Source organism: Lepisma saccharinum, chromosome 8 (assembly GCF_977018435.1).
Source record: "Lepisma saccharinum chromosome 8, izLepSacc3.1, whole genome shotgun sequence".
Taxonomy (NCBI): domain Eukaryota; kingdom Metazoa; phylum Arthropoda; class Insecta; order Zygentoma; family Lepismatidae; genus Lepisma; species Lepisma saccharinum.
The window spans coordinates 54,689,826-54,709,942 of record NC_139236.1 but is presented as its reverse complement, the minus strand read 5'-3'; the positions used below and the strand labels follow the sequence as shown (position 1 = coordinate 54,709,942).

Genomic DNA, 20,117 nt, shown 5'->3' with positions numbered 1-20,117 from the left:
TTTCTAGTCCGGCTTGCTTCTCTCTTTTCTCGAATTTTTATGCTTTCAGCTGTCAGCTAATCGGGTCTGTCACAGCCTACACCTGGGTGGTGGGGCTGTCACCTGTGGGTTCTCAGGTACACCCTTGTTTTTCTGTCAGGGTTCCAACTCCCTTAGCCTTTCTGGATCCCTCCAAGCCCACAAGGCAGTGGACAGTGTTTCTTTCAGAAAATTTGCTCCGGGGGGGGGGGGGGGCAATCCAGAGAACCAGGAGGGCGTTGCGAATCTCATCTGCAAAATACAACATATGTGTGTTTAACATTGATAATTACCAGTGGTCGTTCGTGGTTCGTCAATGAACTTGACGAATGCAATGTGGTGGCTAGATTCTAACTATCGCATAAAGATTTTTTTCAACTCAACACTTTTCAGTCAGTCTACCTTTGACTCAACAATCGATTTTCTTATCATTTACAAATATACTGTTGTGTATCAATTACAAAGAAATACCACGTCGACTCTGATGACAACGAGTCGTCGCTTTTGGTGTGGAAAGCACTGCTGCTCATTCGAGATGGGGGAGAGGAGATAAGGCTAGTGCGGTTGCCAGTTTTATTCTCCTTCTTCTGTAAGATTTAGGGGTGTGCAGGATCCCGAAAAGTCAGGACCAAGATTGGGAAAAAAAATTCCCATCCTGATCCCGACTTTTCAAAATCCCGAGCAGGGAAATACCAAATGATCATTTTAAAAAGTCATTAATTCTCGACGTTTTATGCATTGTAAATGTCTGGAACTTATCGGAAATCGTTAGTTTTTGTACCAGAAACACAAAAACAATCACTTAAGGCTCGGCTGGACCTTTGGCATTCAAATAGGCAATTTTTTTTCAAATTTTCCTCTCCATTCGAAAAACCTCTTGGATATTTCAAAACATGAAAAATTGCGTACACTTAGAATTGCTTCTAGAGCATTGACATGAATTTTCGTGTAGTTTTCTTTCACTGTTGTCTAGATATTATCAATAGTTTAATAGATTTATGTAATTACGGAACTATTGATAATCTGTAGACAACAGTGAAAGAAAAATACATGAAAATTCATGTCAATGCTCTAGAAGCAATTTTAAGCGTATGTAATTTTTCATATTTTGAAATATCCAAGAGGTTTTTCGAATGGAGAGAAAAGTTTGAAAAAATTCGCCTATTCGAATGCCAAAGGTCCAGCCGAGCCTTAAGGTGAAAATTACGTGTAGAATTCGAAATTTCCAAAGCTTCCGGAAATCAAACATTTCCCGGCCCGAAAATTTCCCGACTTTGTCGGGAAGTGGCAAATTTTTCCTGTCCCGAATGTCGCGCTTTAAAAAATTTCCCATCCCAACCCAAAATATTCTGTCCCGCACACCCGTAGTAGGATTGGACAAGTGTGGGCGTTGTTATTTACAGAGGGAAATATAAAGCCAAAAATATTCGCCACCCAAAGTAATGCAGTCTGATGCGAGGGAAACAAAAGTAGCAGGAAAGTTTTATACTTTCTGGTTTTATCATACAATTTTGTCGAGGGGGGGGGGGCAGATTCCCTCGGAGACATGCCTGAAAGAAACACTGGCAGTGGGAGCAAACATTTTATGACCCTGTTTATTCGCCATGACACAAGGCTGTTTATGGGTATCTGTGGTATTTGCTAAGTATGTCCAATGCACTGGATACTCTCCACACACTGATAGCCTTGCTGCCTCGATCCGGACTGCTTATTTGGGTTCCTTATTTGCAGCTCCCCCTCATATCTAAGGGAGGTTTCACTATCTGCCACCTGTGACCCATCTAGTAGCTGAGGCATTATTATCCAAATATTCAATAAGAAGAAAATTATAATAAAAGATATGTCCTTTTTTTTTAAGAAAAGGCAGAGGCAAGAAACTGCAAAGGAGGATGATGATGATGATGATGTCCTGTCGTGTAAGTATTTCCTCCAGTGGCATGGGAATTTTAGCAAGCATTTTATGACATGAAAATCTGGCAAAATGTAGAAATAACTTTTTTTTTACATGTAAAGGCATTCAACTTGTCAACAGGCTCAAAATAGGGAAAGGCAGAGTAAATGTTATCTGCTTCAACCAAAAAGGTAAAATGAATTAAATTTATCTTAATAAAAATATTATGTGTAAATGGGTGCCATTGTGTGGAAGTCAGTACAAAAGTAATAACTGAAAAGAGATTATTCAATAATTTGTAAGAGTGATGCAAAAACAAAGAGGCCTGTACACTATATTCAGATATGGTTGTATTTATAGGAAGAAAAGGGGATGAAGAGATGTGCTTCTCTAATTAATGATGTAGAGTGGTGGCATTTTACACTGGCCTAAAGGTGGAACATTTTAAATCCGACCTTCAACTTAAGATGCATAGAGGGAAGGGACAAGTTTATATGTATAAGCTAGCATTTACAGACCTTCTTTCCATCAAATTTTACTTTCTTGGGAGTGACACACCCAGATAGAATTGTGGATATTGTAGCCCCTTCTTTTTCTCTTTGGTCCAACGATTTTAAAAAAAGCCTTGAGTGCACGAAAAGAAGGAAATGGCACTGTCCACTAAGGGAGGTGTTGGACAAGTGGCAAGGCCTCTCTGAGCATGCATGACGACAGACCAAAGTGAACACAATGCCCACTGTTCCGAGAAGAATGTTCTTTTCCAAGTAACAAATGTGGGGCTAGTCACTCGACACTTTGGTCTGAAATGTCACTTACAGAAAACCTAGGCATGTAACTACTTCCTAGATAATGGGAATGAATTTACATAGCCAACATTTGATGTGTGCGAATATAACTATTTACTGGAATATATTAATTAATACTTTTTTTCTGTATAAAGTCTGTAGAAATCAAAGCATTACTTACACATTTAGTCTCATTTTAGAGTCTATATATCTTCGTCCCCTTTGATCTGCTCGAATTGCCCTTTTTCCTGAAAATTTGTTACCTATTTTGTTGTTAATCCGATCAATTCTTCTCAATAAAGCCTCTCGCCTTGAAATCCTCTTAAAAGTTCGTGGTTTAACACTAATTTTCTTCTTATATGTCACAGCATAAGTCAAATGAAGGACCACAAGATAGAATAACTCTACTACTGAGAGTAAACTTCCTCCGATGAAAAAACAGGCAGTTCCACCAAAAGAAACTACAAATAGAAATGCAAATTATGAACTAAACCCAATTTTTGGTAGTTTGTTTTCTGCAAAATTTAATTTCTTCATAAAATCAAGACTCTTAGGTCCAGCGCTGACGTTACGAAATATGAGGCTCTGTACAAACTATATTCTCAAAAAAAAAATGCAATTGTAATTCACTTCTCATAATAATTACACACTTAAAGTACTCCAGTCACATAAATATTACATTGTTGTCACACACACACACGTAGAGGGAGAGAGAGAGAGAGAGAGAGAGATTGAGCCGGCAGTTACATAGGTGGCAATATATTTCCAAAAACTGTGAATGTAAGTATCAACTTCACGTGCATTAATTCCAGCAATACTGTGTTTACATTTAATTTTCACTTATGTTAGACTTTTATTTTTCAATTACAGTAATGATGTAATGATCTACCAAAATAGCTTATCATGCATTACCTAACCTACCCTAACCAAATGTAAATCTAACTTAACTCTGTATCCTATTGGCATCCCTTTTTTGCAAATGTTGTACAGTTATTGAGTAATAGTGTGTACATGGCATATATTTTTTTTGAAAAAATTAAAAGACCTGTGTTTGAGAAAACTTTGATTACACCACCTCCACAAACCTTCCCCCCCTGACTTGATTGATTGATTTGTGGTTTTAAGTCGACTTTATGCACAGAAAGGATAATCGGGACTGGACCTATAGTTTTAAAGTGGGATCCGAACCACTGTGCCATGTGTCTCCACCGGGTATTGAACCCGGACCCCCTTGATCACAAGGTGACGATGTTAGCACTACACCATCGGGGAGGCACTCTCTCCTGTGAAATAAGATATTACATACTGTAGCACAACAGCCCTTGAGGACCAGGGTATACCTATCGACTGCTGGCCTCACTCCCACATAACCCAGCAGAGGTGGAAGATCACCCAAACAGTTACGGGGAAATGTGCGGTAAGCACGACAAACTCCGAGTCATTGTTGTAGGTTTTGTTCCGCAGCCTGTGTCCAAAGCGTCACACCTTAGACTGCACAGCCACAGTGCAGGACATTTTTATGGCTTAAGGATGATTATCTGGTGTGTGGCACATAAAGCTCCAATTAATATGCTAGACTACTGGATTAGGTTAATTTTAATGACCTACCTAGCATTTCCAGGTCTCTGAAAATAATACTCCTTATGTACCTAAATGTTGGAAATGACAACATCTCATAGTCGATGTATGGTATGCTTTCTTCTCTGGAAATAAATAAATACTTGCTTCACTTTCTTAGTCGTATTTCATAACACTGATAAACAATGAAATACTCCTTTAAATAAAACTAAGTGATCTTTATGTATTCAGATGTGCTGATAACGAATATCGCATTCGTTTTCCTGTATCACCTAAAGTTTTTGCAGAACACCCACATTTTATAGTTTTATGGTTTCACGTCTCCGCACCCTGCTTCGCATACGGCTTAACGCTTGGTTCCTAGCAAATGGATAAGAACCTTTTAGCCACCTGTGTGTTTATGACTGGCACTTAATATTTTGTGGATGAAACATCTGGCAGTAGAGTAATTTCCTGTTTCTCTGTTAAAATTTGTTCTTTTGTGGGTTAGTCGAATCTTAACTTCCTTTCCGATAACTTCAAGAGTAGCCTTCGTGAGTAGACGTATTTTATATTTGTGTATGTTCGTGAAATTGTGAATGTAATATTGTGTATAGTGAAGTGAAGTGTAAGTTGTATTTTTAACAAGACGATTAGAGCATTCATAACTGTTTTTTTAAAGAAATATATTATAACTCAATTAATGAGTTCGCCATGTCACGCAAATGTGTGAATAACCCGAACTTGTTTTGTTATGTTTGCGGGGAATTTACTCCGAAGTCACAGAGAAATACTATCACTCCTATAGTGAAAAAAGTATATGAGTTGTATTTTGGAAGTAAAGTAGACGAGGGAGAAAGCTGGGCACCAGGTAAAATTTGTTGTAATTGCTCGCGAACTTTCCGTGGTTGGCTAAATGGCACTCACAAATCAATGCCCTTCGGAAACCCTGTAATATGGACAGGACAGAAAGATCATACTACGGATTGTTACTTCTGTTTAACAAACATAGTGGGAAATAGTTCAAAATCAGAACATTCTATATTTTATCCTGATGTTCCTTCAGCCAAGAAACCTATGAGTCATGATTTTATAGCAATTCCTAAGCCTCCTAAAGAATGGACAGTGGATGAAACAAAACCAAGCAGTGCTTCTCCAGATGATGAACCTGGACCCTCATATTCAAACACCGATCCAAATATACCTCACTTTATTTCCCAATCCGAACTAAATGATCTAGTCAGAGACCTCAACCTTTCTAAAGTTCAAGCGGAATTATTAGGTTCTCGTCTCCGGGGGTGGAATTTATTACAAGATGGTGTTAAGGTGTCGTATCGGAAACGCTAACAATCACTGACACATTTTTTTCTGTTAGTAATGAGTTAACTTACTGCAATGATGTAGAAGGCCTTCTTCAAGAACTTGGAAGGAGTCACAACCCAAACGAGTGGAGACTATTTTTAGATTCATCTAAGAATAGTTTAAATGTAGTATTGTTGCATAATGGGAATATATACCCATCTGTACCCCTTGTCTATTCTTCCACCATGAAGGAAACGTATGAAAATATGAATACAATAGTAAAAGTGATAAATTATGAAAAATATGGTTGGCAGATATGCGGAGACCTCAAAATGATTGGTATACTGTTAGGCATGCAGTCTGGGTTTACAAAATTTTGTTGCTATCTTTGCGAATGGGTTAGGGCTGATGCATATAAAGTTAGGGCTGATGAAAAATTTTGTTAAGGCTTTGGATAAACACAGTGAGGGTTTTGGGTACTTGAGAAAATCATTTCCTAAACTCAGTGATAGTAAGTTAAAAGAAGGTATATTTATTGGGCCGCAAATCCGTGAGATCATTCATGATGACAACTTTGTGGAATTGCTAACAGAAAGAGAGAAATGCGCATGGTTAGCTTTCAGACAAGTATGCTGTAATTTTCTTGGAAATGTGAAAGCTGAAAACTACAAGGAACTTGTTAAGAACTTGTTGAAGTGTTATCAGCGCATGGGGTGCAATATGTCCTTGAAAATTCACTTTTTACATTCGCATTTGGACTTTTTCCCCCCTAACTTGGACGCGATTAGTGACGAATGCGGCGAGATATTTCACCAGAATATTTCTCTCATGGAGAAACGATATGCAGGAAAATCGGTACAGAACATGTTAGCAGACTACTGTTGGAACCTCAAGGAAGAGCTTTCTGGTGGCAGTTACAAACGGCAGAGTTCAAGAAAGAAATTTTTAAAATGTGAGTAAAAATGTGTTTTTGTTTCCTTTTTTTGCATGAAATTTCTTCATTAAACAGTCAAAATATATATTTTTAAATTTTTTTATATTTCATTGTTATTCACTTCAATATTTAAATCTTATTTCATGAGCAAACAAACAAAAATAATTTCAAATTTCGATGTATTATTACAAACGGAATTAAATTTTTATTAAAAACAAAAAATGAAAATCCAGGGAAAACGATAGGTGATACAGCATTTCTACTTTCAGATTTGGATTCAGCGGGGTCGACTTATAAATAATCGCCTATTTTCGTTCAAAGGAGCAAAAAAAAGTTTGAATTTGTTCATCAGTGTAATTAATGAAACATATTCTACCTTACATACTGCCTTACATCAGTACTACTGCTTTGCTAATTTTTCCACCATTTCTGGCAGCTGTATGATATAAAGAACTCTTATCTAAAGCAGTAGGGGTTAGTAAAATTTCCAATTGTTTTCGACAAGTTGCACATAAATCTTGTGTGTTTGTAATTTTTTGTAGTGAGTTGAGAAAAGAATTTTCAGAAGGACCAAAGTATTGTCAAAAATTATCTTTATAACATTTTAATTTAAGCGATTTGCGTATCTAGTATTATTGATAACAAGAGGTGTAACTAATACTTTATAACATATTGAAAGTACTATATATAATACGAGGGTCACTATTTATATTTTGAGCCTTGGAAACACTGATTGAAGTTAGGCGCGATTTGACGTTTGCACGGAATTGTCTGGTATTATTGCCATAACGTACTTCAAATGTTTTGTCAATAGCTTGATTTGTGTTGTTTATGTTGCCTTGGAGATTGCGCGACAACAATAAAATGGAATTAACTCGTGAACACTTTCGTGCGATGATTTTTTACGATTTTCGACGTGGATTATCAAGACAAGAGTGCATCGATCAACTTACTTCCACATTTGGCGATGAAGCCCCATCCTTTGCCACTGTGAAACGCTGGTATAACAAATTTAATCGTGGCCGCCATTCGCTCACCAACTAGATTCGCGAAGGTTGTCCAAAATCAGTTGTTGTTCAAGAAAACATTGATGCTGTGCAAAACCTAATACTGCAAGATCATCATGTGACATACTGTGAGAGTGAGGCAACCATAGGCATTAGTTCCACCAGCATATATAAAATATTACATGATCATTTAGCTGTGAGAAAGGTATGTTCTTGTTGGATCCCACACAATTTGACAAAAACTCAAAAAGACGCTTGCGTCAATTGGTGAAAACAAATGCTCAATAAATACAATCGTGGTGCTTCAAAAGACGTATATAAGATTGTAACAGGTGACGAATCATGGATATATGCAAATGAGCTGGAACGTAAACAGCAGTCGACTGTATGGGTGTTTCAAGATGAACCCAATCCAACAAAAGTTGTTCGCGCTCGAAGCACATCGAAACAAATGGTCGCCTGTTTTTTCGGGAAAACTGGTCATGTGGCAACTGTGCCTTTAGAGGAACGTAGAATGGTCAACTCTGAATGGTACACAACAATTTGTTTGCCAGAGGTCTTCGGTCAAATACGGAAAACAAACAAACGCCGTCGGATCATTCTTCATCAAGACAATTCCAGCTGTCGCACATCTCGTCTAACAACCGACTTTATGAAAAGTCAAAAAATCGAATTGATGGGTCATCCGTCGTACAGTCCTGATTTGGCACCCAATGACTTCTTCTTGTTCCCGAATGTATAGAATAAATTGCGTGGACAACGATTTTCGTTGGCAGAAGATGCCGTTGATGCGTTCAAAAACCATATTATGGAGGTGTCTCAAGAAGATTGGAAAAACTGCTTTGACAAATGGTTCGAACGAATGCAAAAGTGTATTGACCATAAAGGAGAATACTTCAAAAAACAATAAAGCAGTTTTCAATGCCAAATTCCTGTTTTTTCATTGTTAGGCTCAAAATATAAATAGTGACCCTCGTATGTGTTATACGGTCATGATTACTGTCCATTAGCATGCACATTTCTTTTCAATGATAATACTTTTATTTATGTGGAAACATGGGGATTTGGAAAAAGAGGCAAATTAATCTCTCAAACAGATATTGAGCAATATGGTTTTGTGCAGAAAAATTCAAGATGTTTGGTATGGTGGCTGCAGGTGTTGGAACAGTATGACATAAAACATAGAATAGTTTATTTCAAGAACTTACTAATAGTTCTAATAAGATGCAATCAGATGTCAGACTATCATCACAAACCTTCAACATCAAATGTGGGTAGACAACATTCCTATTTTGCTGTGCTGGGTCGACCAATAGGTTAACTTATATTGATGGTAACTGCATAATTTCTATATTATGCAAGTAAGAGTAGAAAGAGTTTTTTTTTTTTTAAACTAATCTTCACTCTTACTTAAATTCTTTGTATTCTCAATTTCTCTTGCAACATTTTGGACCCACTCACAAACTTCCTCCAGTCCTCTATTATCACATGACTTAATGTTCCTTCACGAAGTAATTCCACATATATTTCGTGCAATTTTTGCTTCATTCGATATTTCCAATAAAATTACGGAATGGAAATAGCAGTACAAATGGGCAATACTTTATCAGTTGAAGCTGTTATTATTTATCTGTAAACATTTTCATAGAGTAGTAGATGTCAATGGATGATATTCAACTTGATGTCATCATGCAGTGTACTCTGGGAAGAAATGAGGCAAACAGTTTCATATGTGGTAAGGAAAGCATATTGGAAGCCTTCTTACAGCGAAAAAAATTGCATTTCACCTTTACCAGCTCAATGTTATTCATTATGGTGAATAAGATATTGTACATATTATGTAACATCTGCTTCTGCTGTAGTTTAGTGTGTATTGAAGTGTAAGAGAAAAGGCAACACAAAACAAAACACCCGTTCAAAATGAATAGATGTGTTACTTACGGATATAGTGTCATGAGATTGATTTCAAAGTTATCTTCATTGCATGCTGCAAGACAACTGCACTTTTTCACTGGGATGAGCTCTGTAAGAAAAAGATTGATGCTTATAAGGTTTTGCACATAGACAACTTGTTACCATTTCTAATCAGTGTCATTCTTGGGAATCTTATATTGAGGTGGGTATTCTTTTTGTAGCTTGCCACTGGTACGTTTTAACATGTTCCTATTATGAGGGCATGTATGACTTGGCCAAGAGAACCAAAGTTATCATCACAAAGTTCATAGCCAGCAGCAAGCTATGTCAGGTAAGGGCATTTTTTGCTTGTGAGGCAGATAAAACCAGTTATGTGAATAAGTATTTCGTAAATGTAACCATCAGAGGCATTTCTATACTGTGAGTGGTTTTGTCATGTGATTGGCTACTGAATTGTCTACAGTTCATGAAATGACCCAATAATATTGCTCCTCTCATGATCGATATGGGGAATATCACCAGGGTAATTCAAATTTGTAATAAATAATATTTTAAATTTTCTTCATGAAATGCAACTCTGCCATAGATTCATTATCAGTGAAAGGTGCATCATAATGTGGATTGTCAATTCAATAAGCATCATTATGTATGCAAAAGCAGGTGTACTAATTGGAAAGGGTGATAGCACTTCTTCTGGATGTGAGGCTGAGGTGCACACCCATAGACCCAGACAACCAGCAGCCACTACATTCTACTGGTTCTAATGGAGCCATTTTGTTTTCTCATAAGAAAAACAGTTGTTGCTAAATATGTAGTGCTATAGTGGAACCACAAGCAAGGAAACCTGCACAGACCCGCAACTCCTATGCACCATACTCCCGCATGGAGGGGAGGGGAAGAGTGGACTATGCTTCCTTATGGCCTGATCTGAATGGAAGAAGGAAAAGCTGTGCAGGGACTTTTTGTCAAAGTTTTTTTTTTCCTTGTGGTCGCTCTACTTACAATAGCAGACACTGAGAAAATATAAAATCACAAGATTATAAGCACTCACAAGTGAGTGTCATAAGTGAAAGTACTTGGGATTTACATCCAATATATTGACATGAAGACCAAAATTATGAAGAAAGAACTAAAATTTTTCCTCTTTCAAATCCATGTTCTTTTAAATTTTCCCGATAGATATCCCTCTCCAATTTTGTACATGCTCCTCTTTTTCAATTGTTTTCAGGTACAAATCTAATTAGATTTTTTTTAGTTTATATTGAAGATTTTAAAAATAAGCCTTCTTGCAATATGTGTAGTTATGTATGTATCCCTTTTTCTATGTGTGTGTGTGTGTGTGTGTGTGCATGCATACATATATACTGTAGTTCTCTATATCTGCATACCTTGTTGCCTTGCAATACAAGCCAATCCTTTGATGTTGCAATCTTCATAATTCCCTGAAAGAAAATTTCACAGATGTTCACTTATTGTAATTATTGTAAATACATACATGTACACATATTTAGGTTCCAGGGCAGGATATGTAACAGTGATCACAGCAGTGCCAAAGGGTGCAATCCAGACCATGTTGGCACATACGAGGCCAACCTTTCGACTCCTAATGGTGTCATGGGCTTGGCCCTTCCATTCGATGCACACAGTAATGTTATGCAGTCAGTGCAAAGCAGACAGTTGGACAGTCATTGGCACAACATGTTTTCCAAGTTGGAGCAGTGTTCATGGCTTAAAATTGAAACTACAAGGGACCGTATACCAGGCACTAGTAGAGGCCTGAAAAACTGATTCAGTACTATACACTACAGTAAGGAGGTGTATGAATGCCTTCAAGTGGGTATGTGAAAATATGACCATCCGAGCTGGTCCACCTGCCATTATGGGTGCACATAATAAGTGGAGATCTGCTGATAGATGATCATTGTGAGATTGTTTATGAAACCATCCCCAGTCACACAACTATCCTGAAAATCTTGAAGGAGTGGCTAAACATTGAAAAATTGCAACATGTTGGGTTCGTTCTGATGTGGAGTGAAACTTGGCAGGGATATGAGGCAGCTAGTACCCATCTGGAACTGTATGCAGAAAACAAATTCCTATGAAGAATCATTGCCTTGGATTGAACATGGGCACACTCACTGATTGATTTGGTTTATTTTACTGTACATTTCTGTCACTTTTGTCTAATCGCAAAGATGGGGATGAGTGATGAAATTGATGAAGGGACACATAAAGAACACCCATGCCCAGGCTGATATTTGAACCTGGGTCCCCTGCACCATAGCATGATGTGCTAACAACTCCTCCATGGAGGCTGGCATGCGCACACTCATATGAGGTGCAACTGAAACATCAATCCAACGAATGGTGCCATGTTGGATCTCCATGTCCAAAGAAAGTGTGTCTGAGCCTCAGACACATGAAAGTCATACTTATTATTGCATGTGATTGTGATGGTGTAATCCTTACTCACAAAGTGTGCAATGTCAAAAGTGTCAATGTTGTGTACTATGCACATTTCTTGAAACACAACCTGCGCAAAGTCCTGAGGATGAAACGGTGTCACTTTCTCACCACTTTACCCAATATCCTCCATCACAATGCCTGCTGTCATGTGGCTGGTGGGGTCTGACCTGCTTGGAAGTTGGGGTTGGAAAGTCCTGTACCACTCTCCATACTCTCCTGATCTCAGCCTCTGTGCCTTTGATTTATTCCCTATACTCAAGGACCCCCAATTGCTCCCACATGGTTTCCGACATTATGCCTAGAATTCTCAACCTATCCTCTGTTCATTGCACTGTGCCATAAAGGCACATATGGTGTGGGAGTAGAACGCACACATATTCTTGATATCAGCCATACTAAAAGTGATGTGATAAACAACACCATGCCTTGGCTGCCTTTACCCCCTCCAGGGTTGGTCTCTAGGTACTCATTGATTAGAGGTTGGGTCAATGGCAGCTGGAGGATCTGAATTAGGTGAAGAGCTAGTAACATAAAAAATTTGAAAAATGGGGTAACAGAGAAAGTTAGATCAATAGTTACATACTTATTAGAAAATGAGGTTTCTAATAAGTATGTGTAACTGTTGATCTAATTTTCTCTATTGCCCCATTTTCTTCCTACTAGTCCTTCATCTAATTCAGACCCACCAGCTGCTGCTGGGTTGGGTGAATCCCAGAGCCACTCTATGCACAGACATAGATGAAGAAGAATTCCCACCCGAGATCATCCATCTCAGGAATTAAACTTGGGTCTTCCACATAGCAACAGCTGACTTACTGACTTGACTACTGCAATTCTGTTCCATGTCATTATTGTTTTTATTTATGTAAAGGTGTAGTGTACATTGGTTTCGTAAATTCTTAAGTATGCAGCTTATTTTTCAAATGTACAACCCATTGCAGTTGTCATGTATACACTAATAAAGGAAATTAATGAACCATTTAAGGTCTTCATGGAACATTTATTGTTACTATTGGATTAGTAGAATTATGTGTTAAATTTTATATCAGTAGTATATTAGTATTGGTTAACATTTGATGTCAATCCACACATATGAAATATAGCTCTGATTGATTTTGATACATATTTACCTAAATTAAAGAATAGAAGAGGTGAACATTTACAAGCATCCATCAATTGTTCGTACTTGCACTGCATTTTGCATGCTACTCGAGTGTAAATATGACTGACTGAGAGTTGGAGTTCATCATGAAACATGCATTTTCTTTGTCTAATACTCAGATCGCGAACATCAGGAGTACTTATAGTTGACAACATTTTAAATAGAAAATCAGCTCCATTATATCCACCTTCTTCTACGTGGTTGTAATAGCCAGTGATATCTGGGTATTCAAAGGGAGATGTGAGAAATGCCTGAAAAAGCAAGAGTAGTGAGACAATCAGAGAAATATTTACACAAACAAGTAAATCAGTTTGATAGAATCTGGAAAAATATATTACCTGCAAAGAAATATACCTTTTTTTTCAGTAACAATGTCAGAAAATGAGTGTGAATGCAGAAAGAGGGGAAGGGAAATATATTCTGGATGAGACAATTACCACAAACGTGCAAACAAATATACAGTGCCATGGAATAGTTTATCAACATCACGTTTTTCTGTGATAACTTTTTTCAAACTTCATAGATTCAAGTGAAATTTTTTTGTTGGGTAGTAAGGTAGGTACATACATATTAACAGGTGGTAGACCCGATCGGACTATTTACAAAATTATTAAAAATCTTTTTTAGATTTTTCAACCTGGCAAAGAAATTACAATTTTATTCTTATCACCATAATGCATGAATGCTTTAAGGAACAATCACCAAACTAGTCACTGGTATCAACCCACTCTAGTACTTTGTTCAAAGTCCTTAGCATTGACCACAGCTGGCACTTGCGTATCATGGAGTTGATCACCGACTGAGGGTTCGTTTCCCATTCTTCCTTCAGCTCGAGAGCCTGTTTGACATCTCAAGATCGGCCATATGTGGAGTTCTATAGTGGACCAAGGTACAGGGAGGCATTGTCAAGATGCCCAAGTCCAGGTAGCCACGTGTCACGGATTCGCTGTACGATAGGAGCATTCTGCGTACTCCCCATACCAAATCCTGACTATCTTCCAGGGACATTACTTGGGATATAACTGCACCAGGAGTAAAGCCACCATCCGTGGACAGGGAGCTGTTCGGATGTCGACCTGGGAAAAATTCATTGATCTCCCTCAAGAACAGGAAGGCCAGACTGGTGTGGGCGAAGGAACACCTGACATGGACACGGAGCCAGTGGAACAACTTGCTGTGGACCGATGAGAGCAAGAACCTTCTCTTTGAAAGAGATGGTGGGGAGTGGTACGATGCCCCCAAGTACCAACTGCCCACCATCAAGCATGGCGGTTGGACTGTGATTGTGTGAGGTTGCTTCTCTGCACTTGGGATGGGTACCCTCCACTGTATCGAGGGCAACATGGACATGTACAGGGAAATTCTCAAAAATGTCATGTACCAATTCGCTTCTCATCACCTCGGACATGGCTTCATCCTGCAGGAAGACAAAGACCTGAAACAGCGATAGGGGGTCACCCAGGAGTGGATCGACCACCATCACATGACTCATATGGAGTGGCCAAGCCAGAGTCCAGACTTGAATCCTTTCAAGCACATGCAGGATGAGCTGCAGCGATGCCTCAAGCACAATACAATCAAGAATTTCCATGAGAAGTTCACCCAGCTGAAGGAAGAAGAATGGGGCAAGACCCCTTAGTCGGTGATCAACACATTGATTGACGCAAGTGCCAGGCTGTGATCGATGCTAAGGGTTTTGAAACCAAGTATTGGAGTGGGTTGATTATGGTAACTAGTTTGGTGATTGTTCCTCAAAGCATCCATGCGTTACTGTGATAAGAATAAAATTGTAATTTCTTTGCCAGGTTGAAAAAATCAAAAGAAGATTTTTAATAATCTTGTAAATAGTCAGATCTGGTCTACCACCTGTTGATACCTACCTTGCTACCCAACATCTAAAAAATTCACTTGAATCTATGAAGTTTGAAAAAAGTTATCACAGAAAAATGTGATGTTGATAAACTTTTGCTGTAACGTCCTTATTTTGATTTTAATTGTAACTGTAATTCTGAGAACTTGAAGTCATTTTGAAGCTATCAGTTTTCACAGCGGAGATATTACACATGATTTGCCGAGAGTTGCAGTTTCGTCGGCCGCCAACAGGCAGCTCAAGCGACAGAGAAATGTATTGTATTATGTTACACAAATATTTTTGAGGTTTTAATTTTTCATCAAACTTATGAAGCCTATGTGTTTCAAGATTTATTGCATCTAGGAAACTGAAACTAAATTCAAGATCTTTGTGGCCAATTTCTTAAGAATCATGCATTTCTAATTTTCTGTGTAGAGTTTAGAGTAATTTCTTCAGTAAATATTGGCATATGCAATTTGTATGCATGAGAGGCTTGACATAATTCTTAGAACACACAACTGGAATTTAGTTCTAATGCATTGTAAATATGTATGTGTGTGTAGTGTTTGTGTGTGAGAAATAATTAAATATATTAAATTAACTTTATTTTTCAATTAGATTATGACAAAGACTATACCTTATTTCCATTTGACACTTCCCTGACAGTATAATGCAACTCATCCTCACTGTTAGCAGAATTTATTTCAATTTCTTCTGTTGCATTTTCATAGCTATTTCTGAAAACAAGAGTTGATATGGCAATATATGACAATGATCTATTTGTATTCTTTCATGTGTGTTATTTTCACAAACTTTTAACTGCTTTTACCTTGTTTTAAACACAAAATAACCCAATAACATGAAAAAAACAACTTAGAGCTTGTATCTCTGCATTTATTAATACAGTTTCTGTATACAAAAAATAGAAAGAATTTCGTTCTGCAGAAATCGATGTTTGCTCTTTCCATCAATACTACAGGAAAATTTTATATCCATGAAGTTACATATGTGAATCCCACTAAAAACCAGTGGTAGTATGCCCGTACGCCTGACGTTCCCAGATTTAAAATTTTAAAAATGTGTAAATGCTGTAAATATAAAGTAAAACTTGACTCATTTCATATATGTTTGACCTTCATGGCATTATACAGAAGGTCGTTTCGCGTCCATGGTAACAAAGTTAGAACCCACCTCACCTTAAGAAAAACTGTGATGCCACGAGCGGTGGTGCTCCACGTGATACCCCTGTCTTGCAGCAATGGCCCTGCAGCGGAGTTTCCATTGGAGGAGACTGTGTTGAAGAACACATTGGTCCAAACGATCATATTCTTCCTGACAAGCTTTCCAAAGACCCTCAATTGTGCGGGGCCGTCTGCTTCCCAAGGCTCGTTTCAACAACGGAAACCCACAAAAATCCATGGGCGAGGCATTGGTGGATTTCACAGGGATGTCTGTAAAGGGGATTGCATGAATGCCCGTTTCACGTGCCATCCAATCCATGTATGCCTGCGTGGACTTTGCCGTATGACTGGAAGCCTTGTCCTGGTGGATGACAACACGAGATGTGTCGCTGCCATAGAGAGAAGGAATATCATGTCTGTAAATTGGCTCCAAAATATTCGTCTGGTAATAGGCTGCATTTATTTTAGCCTTTTTTTCCACTCTGTGCAGTGGAAGTTTGCCGTTATGGCAGTAACCACCAACAACCATGAACCCGCGTGGAAAACTTTCAGAACATTCACGTACCCACTCAGATCGACCTCTTGCATCACGTGGACGATAGTAGATGGCCCTTTTTTTACCGCATCCCGACAGATACAGCCATGCTTCATCCAGGGACACCACATACTTCCAGCGGACCCCTGCCAGATGGCATTCGTAGAGCTTCCGACTGTTGGTCTTCCTCTCCTGGACATGTGAGGCACGCAAGTTATGAACTTGAGCCTTGTGCTTCCGCACAATTTGTAAATCTTGGGCTATGATGCGATTGACAGTTGCAGGGAAACATTGCATTGCCTGTGCAATCACTCTTTGCGTTGCAGGGTTTTCACATCGCACCAAGGATCTCACTTTCCGCACAACATCGGAGGAACGCTTGGGCTTCCGATATGTCCGAGGCCCACTTTGACTGGTTCCAGCAACAGGTACGGTGCAAGCTTTATGGCGATTCAACACTGCATTGATGCCCTTCTTTGGCACATGGATGCTTTCATGTGGCACTGTTTAATTATCTGGCTATAACTATAACCAACGTCGGAAAGGGCACAGATGTACCCCTCCCAAAAGACTGGAATTTTTGATGCCATATAAACATTCACTCACACACCAACCATCGTCTTTGCAAGTCAACACACAGTACTTTCGTCCTACTGGCTTTGGCTGCTCTGTGCTGTGCCTACGTGCTGCTCCCTGGTGATCGAAATCGTTACCATCAACGTGAAACAACCTTCTGTAATAGTTATTTTTCGCAATCCGCTTGCAACGCTCCACTAACAACACTCGTTCTAGCATATATTTTTTCAATGCCTTTCCTGGCTGTACGCCGGGCAGGTTCAGTGTAAAGGGCTCTATATTCCTTGCTGCCTTTCTGGAGGGAAAGCTTGGATCTCTACAGCAATGCTCTCTTGTACGCCAGCGTATGGAGCAGAGGGCTATGGTGATTGGTTCATGAACCTTCCTGACTTCTGAAGCAGATGACAGTGGTAGAATTCCTACCCGGTTCTTTGTGCTCGTGCCACTCATGCTATGTGATGCTACAATACGCAATATTGACTGACGTAACTTTGCCGAACTCAAATATACCACTTCATAATGGCCACGGCATTGTATAATTTATCGCACGAACAGCGATGTGCATTAACCACTTGCCTTACGACTTTTTTTTCCAAATTGATGTCAAAATTTTACACTTTTTTTAATTTTATATTTTACTACTACTTTACATGCAAAATTACATTAACAATGATTTTTGGTACAACAATCAAAAATAATCAAAATATTCTACTCCAAATAGGCATTCCTTTATTAACCCGAGTATACTCGGAGCTGTTAAATGTGATATAAATTGTGATATTTACTAACAATAATGCAACGAACAAAATGGTATGTTGTTTATGTTATAAATGATATAATATTGATTTCCAAAGACAAAAGAAGATTATTATTTTCACAAACCACTCACATAATTACTAGCCCGAGTAAACTCGGAGCAACAATTTTCTTTTTCATTTGAAAATGTTCGTTTTACCAACGTTTAGGTGTTCTGCTACCTGTAGCATTTCACTTCAGACACTAGGTGCTGTGTGGTATACACGGAAACAGGGCACTCCACACAAAGCCACATTACAGTCAGGACAGTAGAAGTGGGATTCCCTTCTGATTTTTTTGCCCCGGGCATCACGTACTCTTGAACACATATAACACTGCTTCGTAGGATTTGATTTCTTCGGAGTGGGTGGCAAATACTCGAGGAAATGACGACCTGAAAGTCGTAGTGGACTTGGATGTATACTTAGTCGTCCAAATCTTGGTGACAGTGATGGTGTGTGGTTCTGCTTGATCAGGTCATTCACAAGTTCCAGACGGAATTCCAGGTGTGTTTTTGTTCCACCACATTTTGTGTACAAAACAAACGAGTTCCATATGGCCAGATCAAGAAGGTGTAGGAAAATCTTATTATAGTATTTTTTGCCACGCTTTCTGGGTGTTGCATAATCTACCCTATCCACCCCACCCATAGTGTCATTATAGTCAATAACAACCCGAGGTCTATATTTTGCTTCTCCCCGCCTCTCTACTTTCACCATATCAACTGTGTGTACACTCGACAATAGACCAACATATTTTTTGTCGTTCCGCTTCATAACTGTTACTTTACCCCTCCTGAAACCTATGATTCCTCCCTTTTCAACTCGTGTATCTTTCAGTTCCTTTGGTAAGTCTTTTCTGTTTGTATTTAGTGTACCATAAACGTCTGTCTTGTTTGATATAAGAATATCTGCCAGCTGGGGTGAATTGTAATAATTGTCCATTGTTACGCTGAATCCCTGGTTTAGAAGAGGATGTAAGAGAGACATAACAACACAGGAAGACACCGGTAAATCCTTGTATTCTTCCATGAAGTGTGTATCTTTCCCAGTGTAAACAATTATATCCCAAACATAGCCACTTTTTGATTCACAAAGCATATACGACTTTATCCCAAACCTCGCTCTTTTTAGTGGTATGTACTGAATCCAACCCAACCTTCCCTTGAACATAAGAAGACTTTCGTCAATAGATAGTTCTCTTTCTGGTGTAACAAATGTTTGAAATTTCTTCCGCAGATGTTCAATAACGGGCCATATTTTATTTAGCTTTGGATTTGGATGGGTTGCTGCATCATAGGTTTGATTGTTTGGAAAATGAAGTTACCTTTTGATCTCAAGGAAACGACGGTAGCTCATTTTTTGTGAAAAAAAATGGAGTTAGCAACAATGGATTTTTTGTCCAATAAAACTGTAGGTCGGGTTTCTTTACAATGCTTTGTAGTATTGTAAGAGCAAGGAAAATTTGCATTTCGTTCACACTTATTTGATTCCAAGTTGCATTCCCTTCTTGCACTGCAAATGTGTTCGTTTCATTCACTATTAGAGTCACAATATCATTATCAATGTACTGTTCGAAAAATTGTATCAAGCCCTTACTTTTGTCTACATCATACTTGGCACGTGGTTGAGCAGAAAACGGAAAGCGTGGTGGAGCTGGTGCTGGAGATTCAGGATCAAGTTCTTGCCACACTCGTACAGACGTCAAACTAACATCAGAATGCGAACTTTCGATTGAAATATCATCACAGTCAGTTAGCGTTGTTTCACTGCCACTAGCACTTACACTACACTCTGATGCACTTATGTCTGTGCTTATATCACTCATTTTGCTGCCAGAAAAAGGACGAGAAAGTTCCAACCGAATCAACGCTTCCGAACAATGCATTCTTGCAAGCAACCGAATGTCACGCAATGCAGAAAAGCTGTTGTCTTTCTTCACTTCTTGGCGCCTCAAGGCAGGCACAAAAATTAGTGCACGCTCGAGACATCTGTTGGCCGGACTTGCAACTAACTCCACCTACCCAATTCATCATGAAAGTTCCACCCGACTTAGTACGGGCCGGTAAAAAAATTACATTCAAACTCCTCAGGTTTCGAGATAACTCAGGATAATATTTTGCCGGAAGAGTACCACATCCGA

At 38.7% G+C, this 20,117-nt stretch overlaps 1 protein-coding gene across 1 annotated transcript in view; it reads right to left on the bottom strand.

Moving 5' to 3' along the window:
• LOC145991785 (pickpocket protein 28-like) overlaps window positions 1–20,117 on the bottom strand; it is a 65,384-nt gene that overhangs the window by 5,900 nt on the left and 39,367 nt on the right. Inside the window, exons 6-11 of the mRNA XM_083127836.1 lie at window positions 15,526–15,625; window positions 13,005–13,287; window positions 10,797–10,850; window positions 9,436–9,517; window positions 4,303–4,397; window positions 2,876–3,155 (exon numbers count right to left, since the gene is read on the bottom strand). Of these exons, the coding sequence (XP_082983962.1) occupies window positions 2,876–3,155; window positions 4,303–4,397; window positions 9,436–9,517; window positions 10,797–10,850; window positions 13,005–13,287; window positions 15,526–15,625 (894 nt within the window). The remainder of the gene's footprint in view (window positions 1–2,875; window positions 3,156–4,302; window positions 4,398–9,435; window positions 9,518–10,796; window positions 10,851–13,004; window positions 13,288–15,525; window positions 15,626–20,117) is intronic.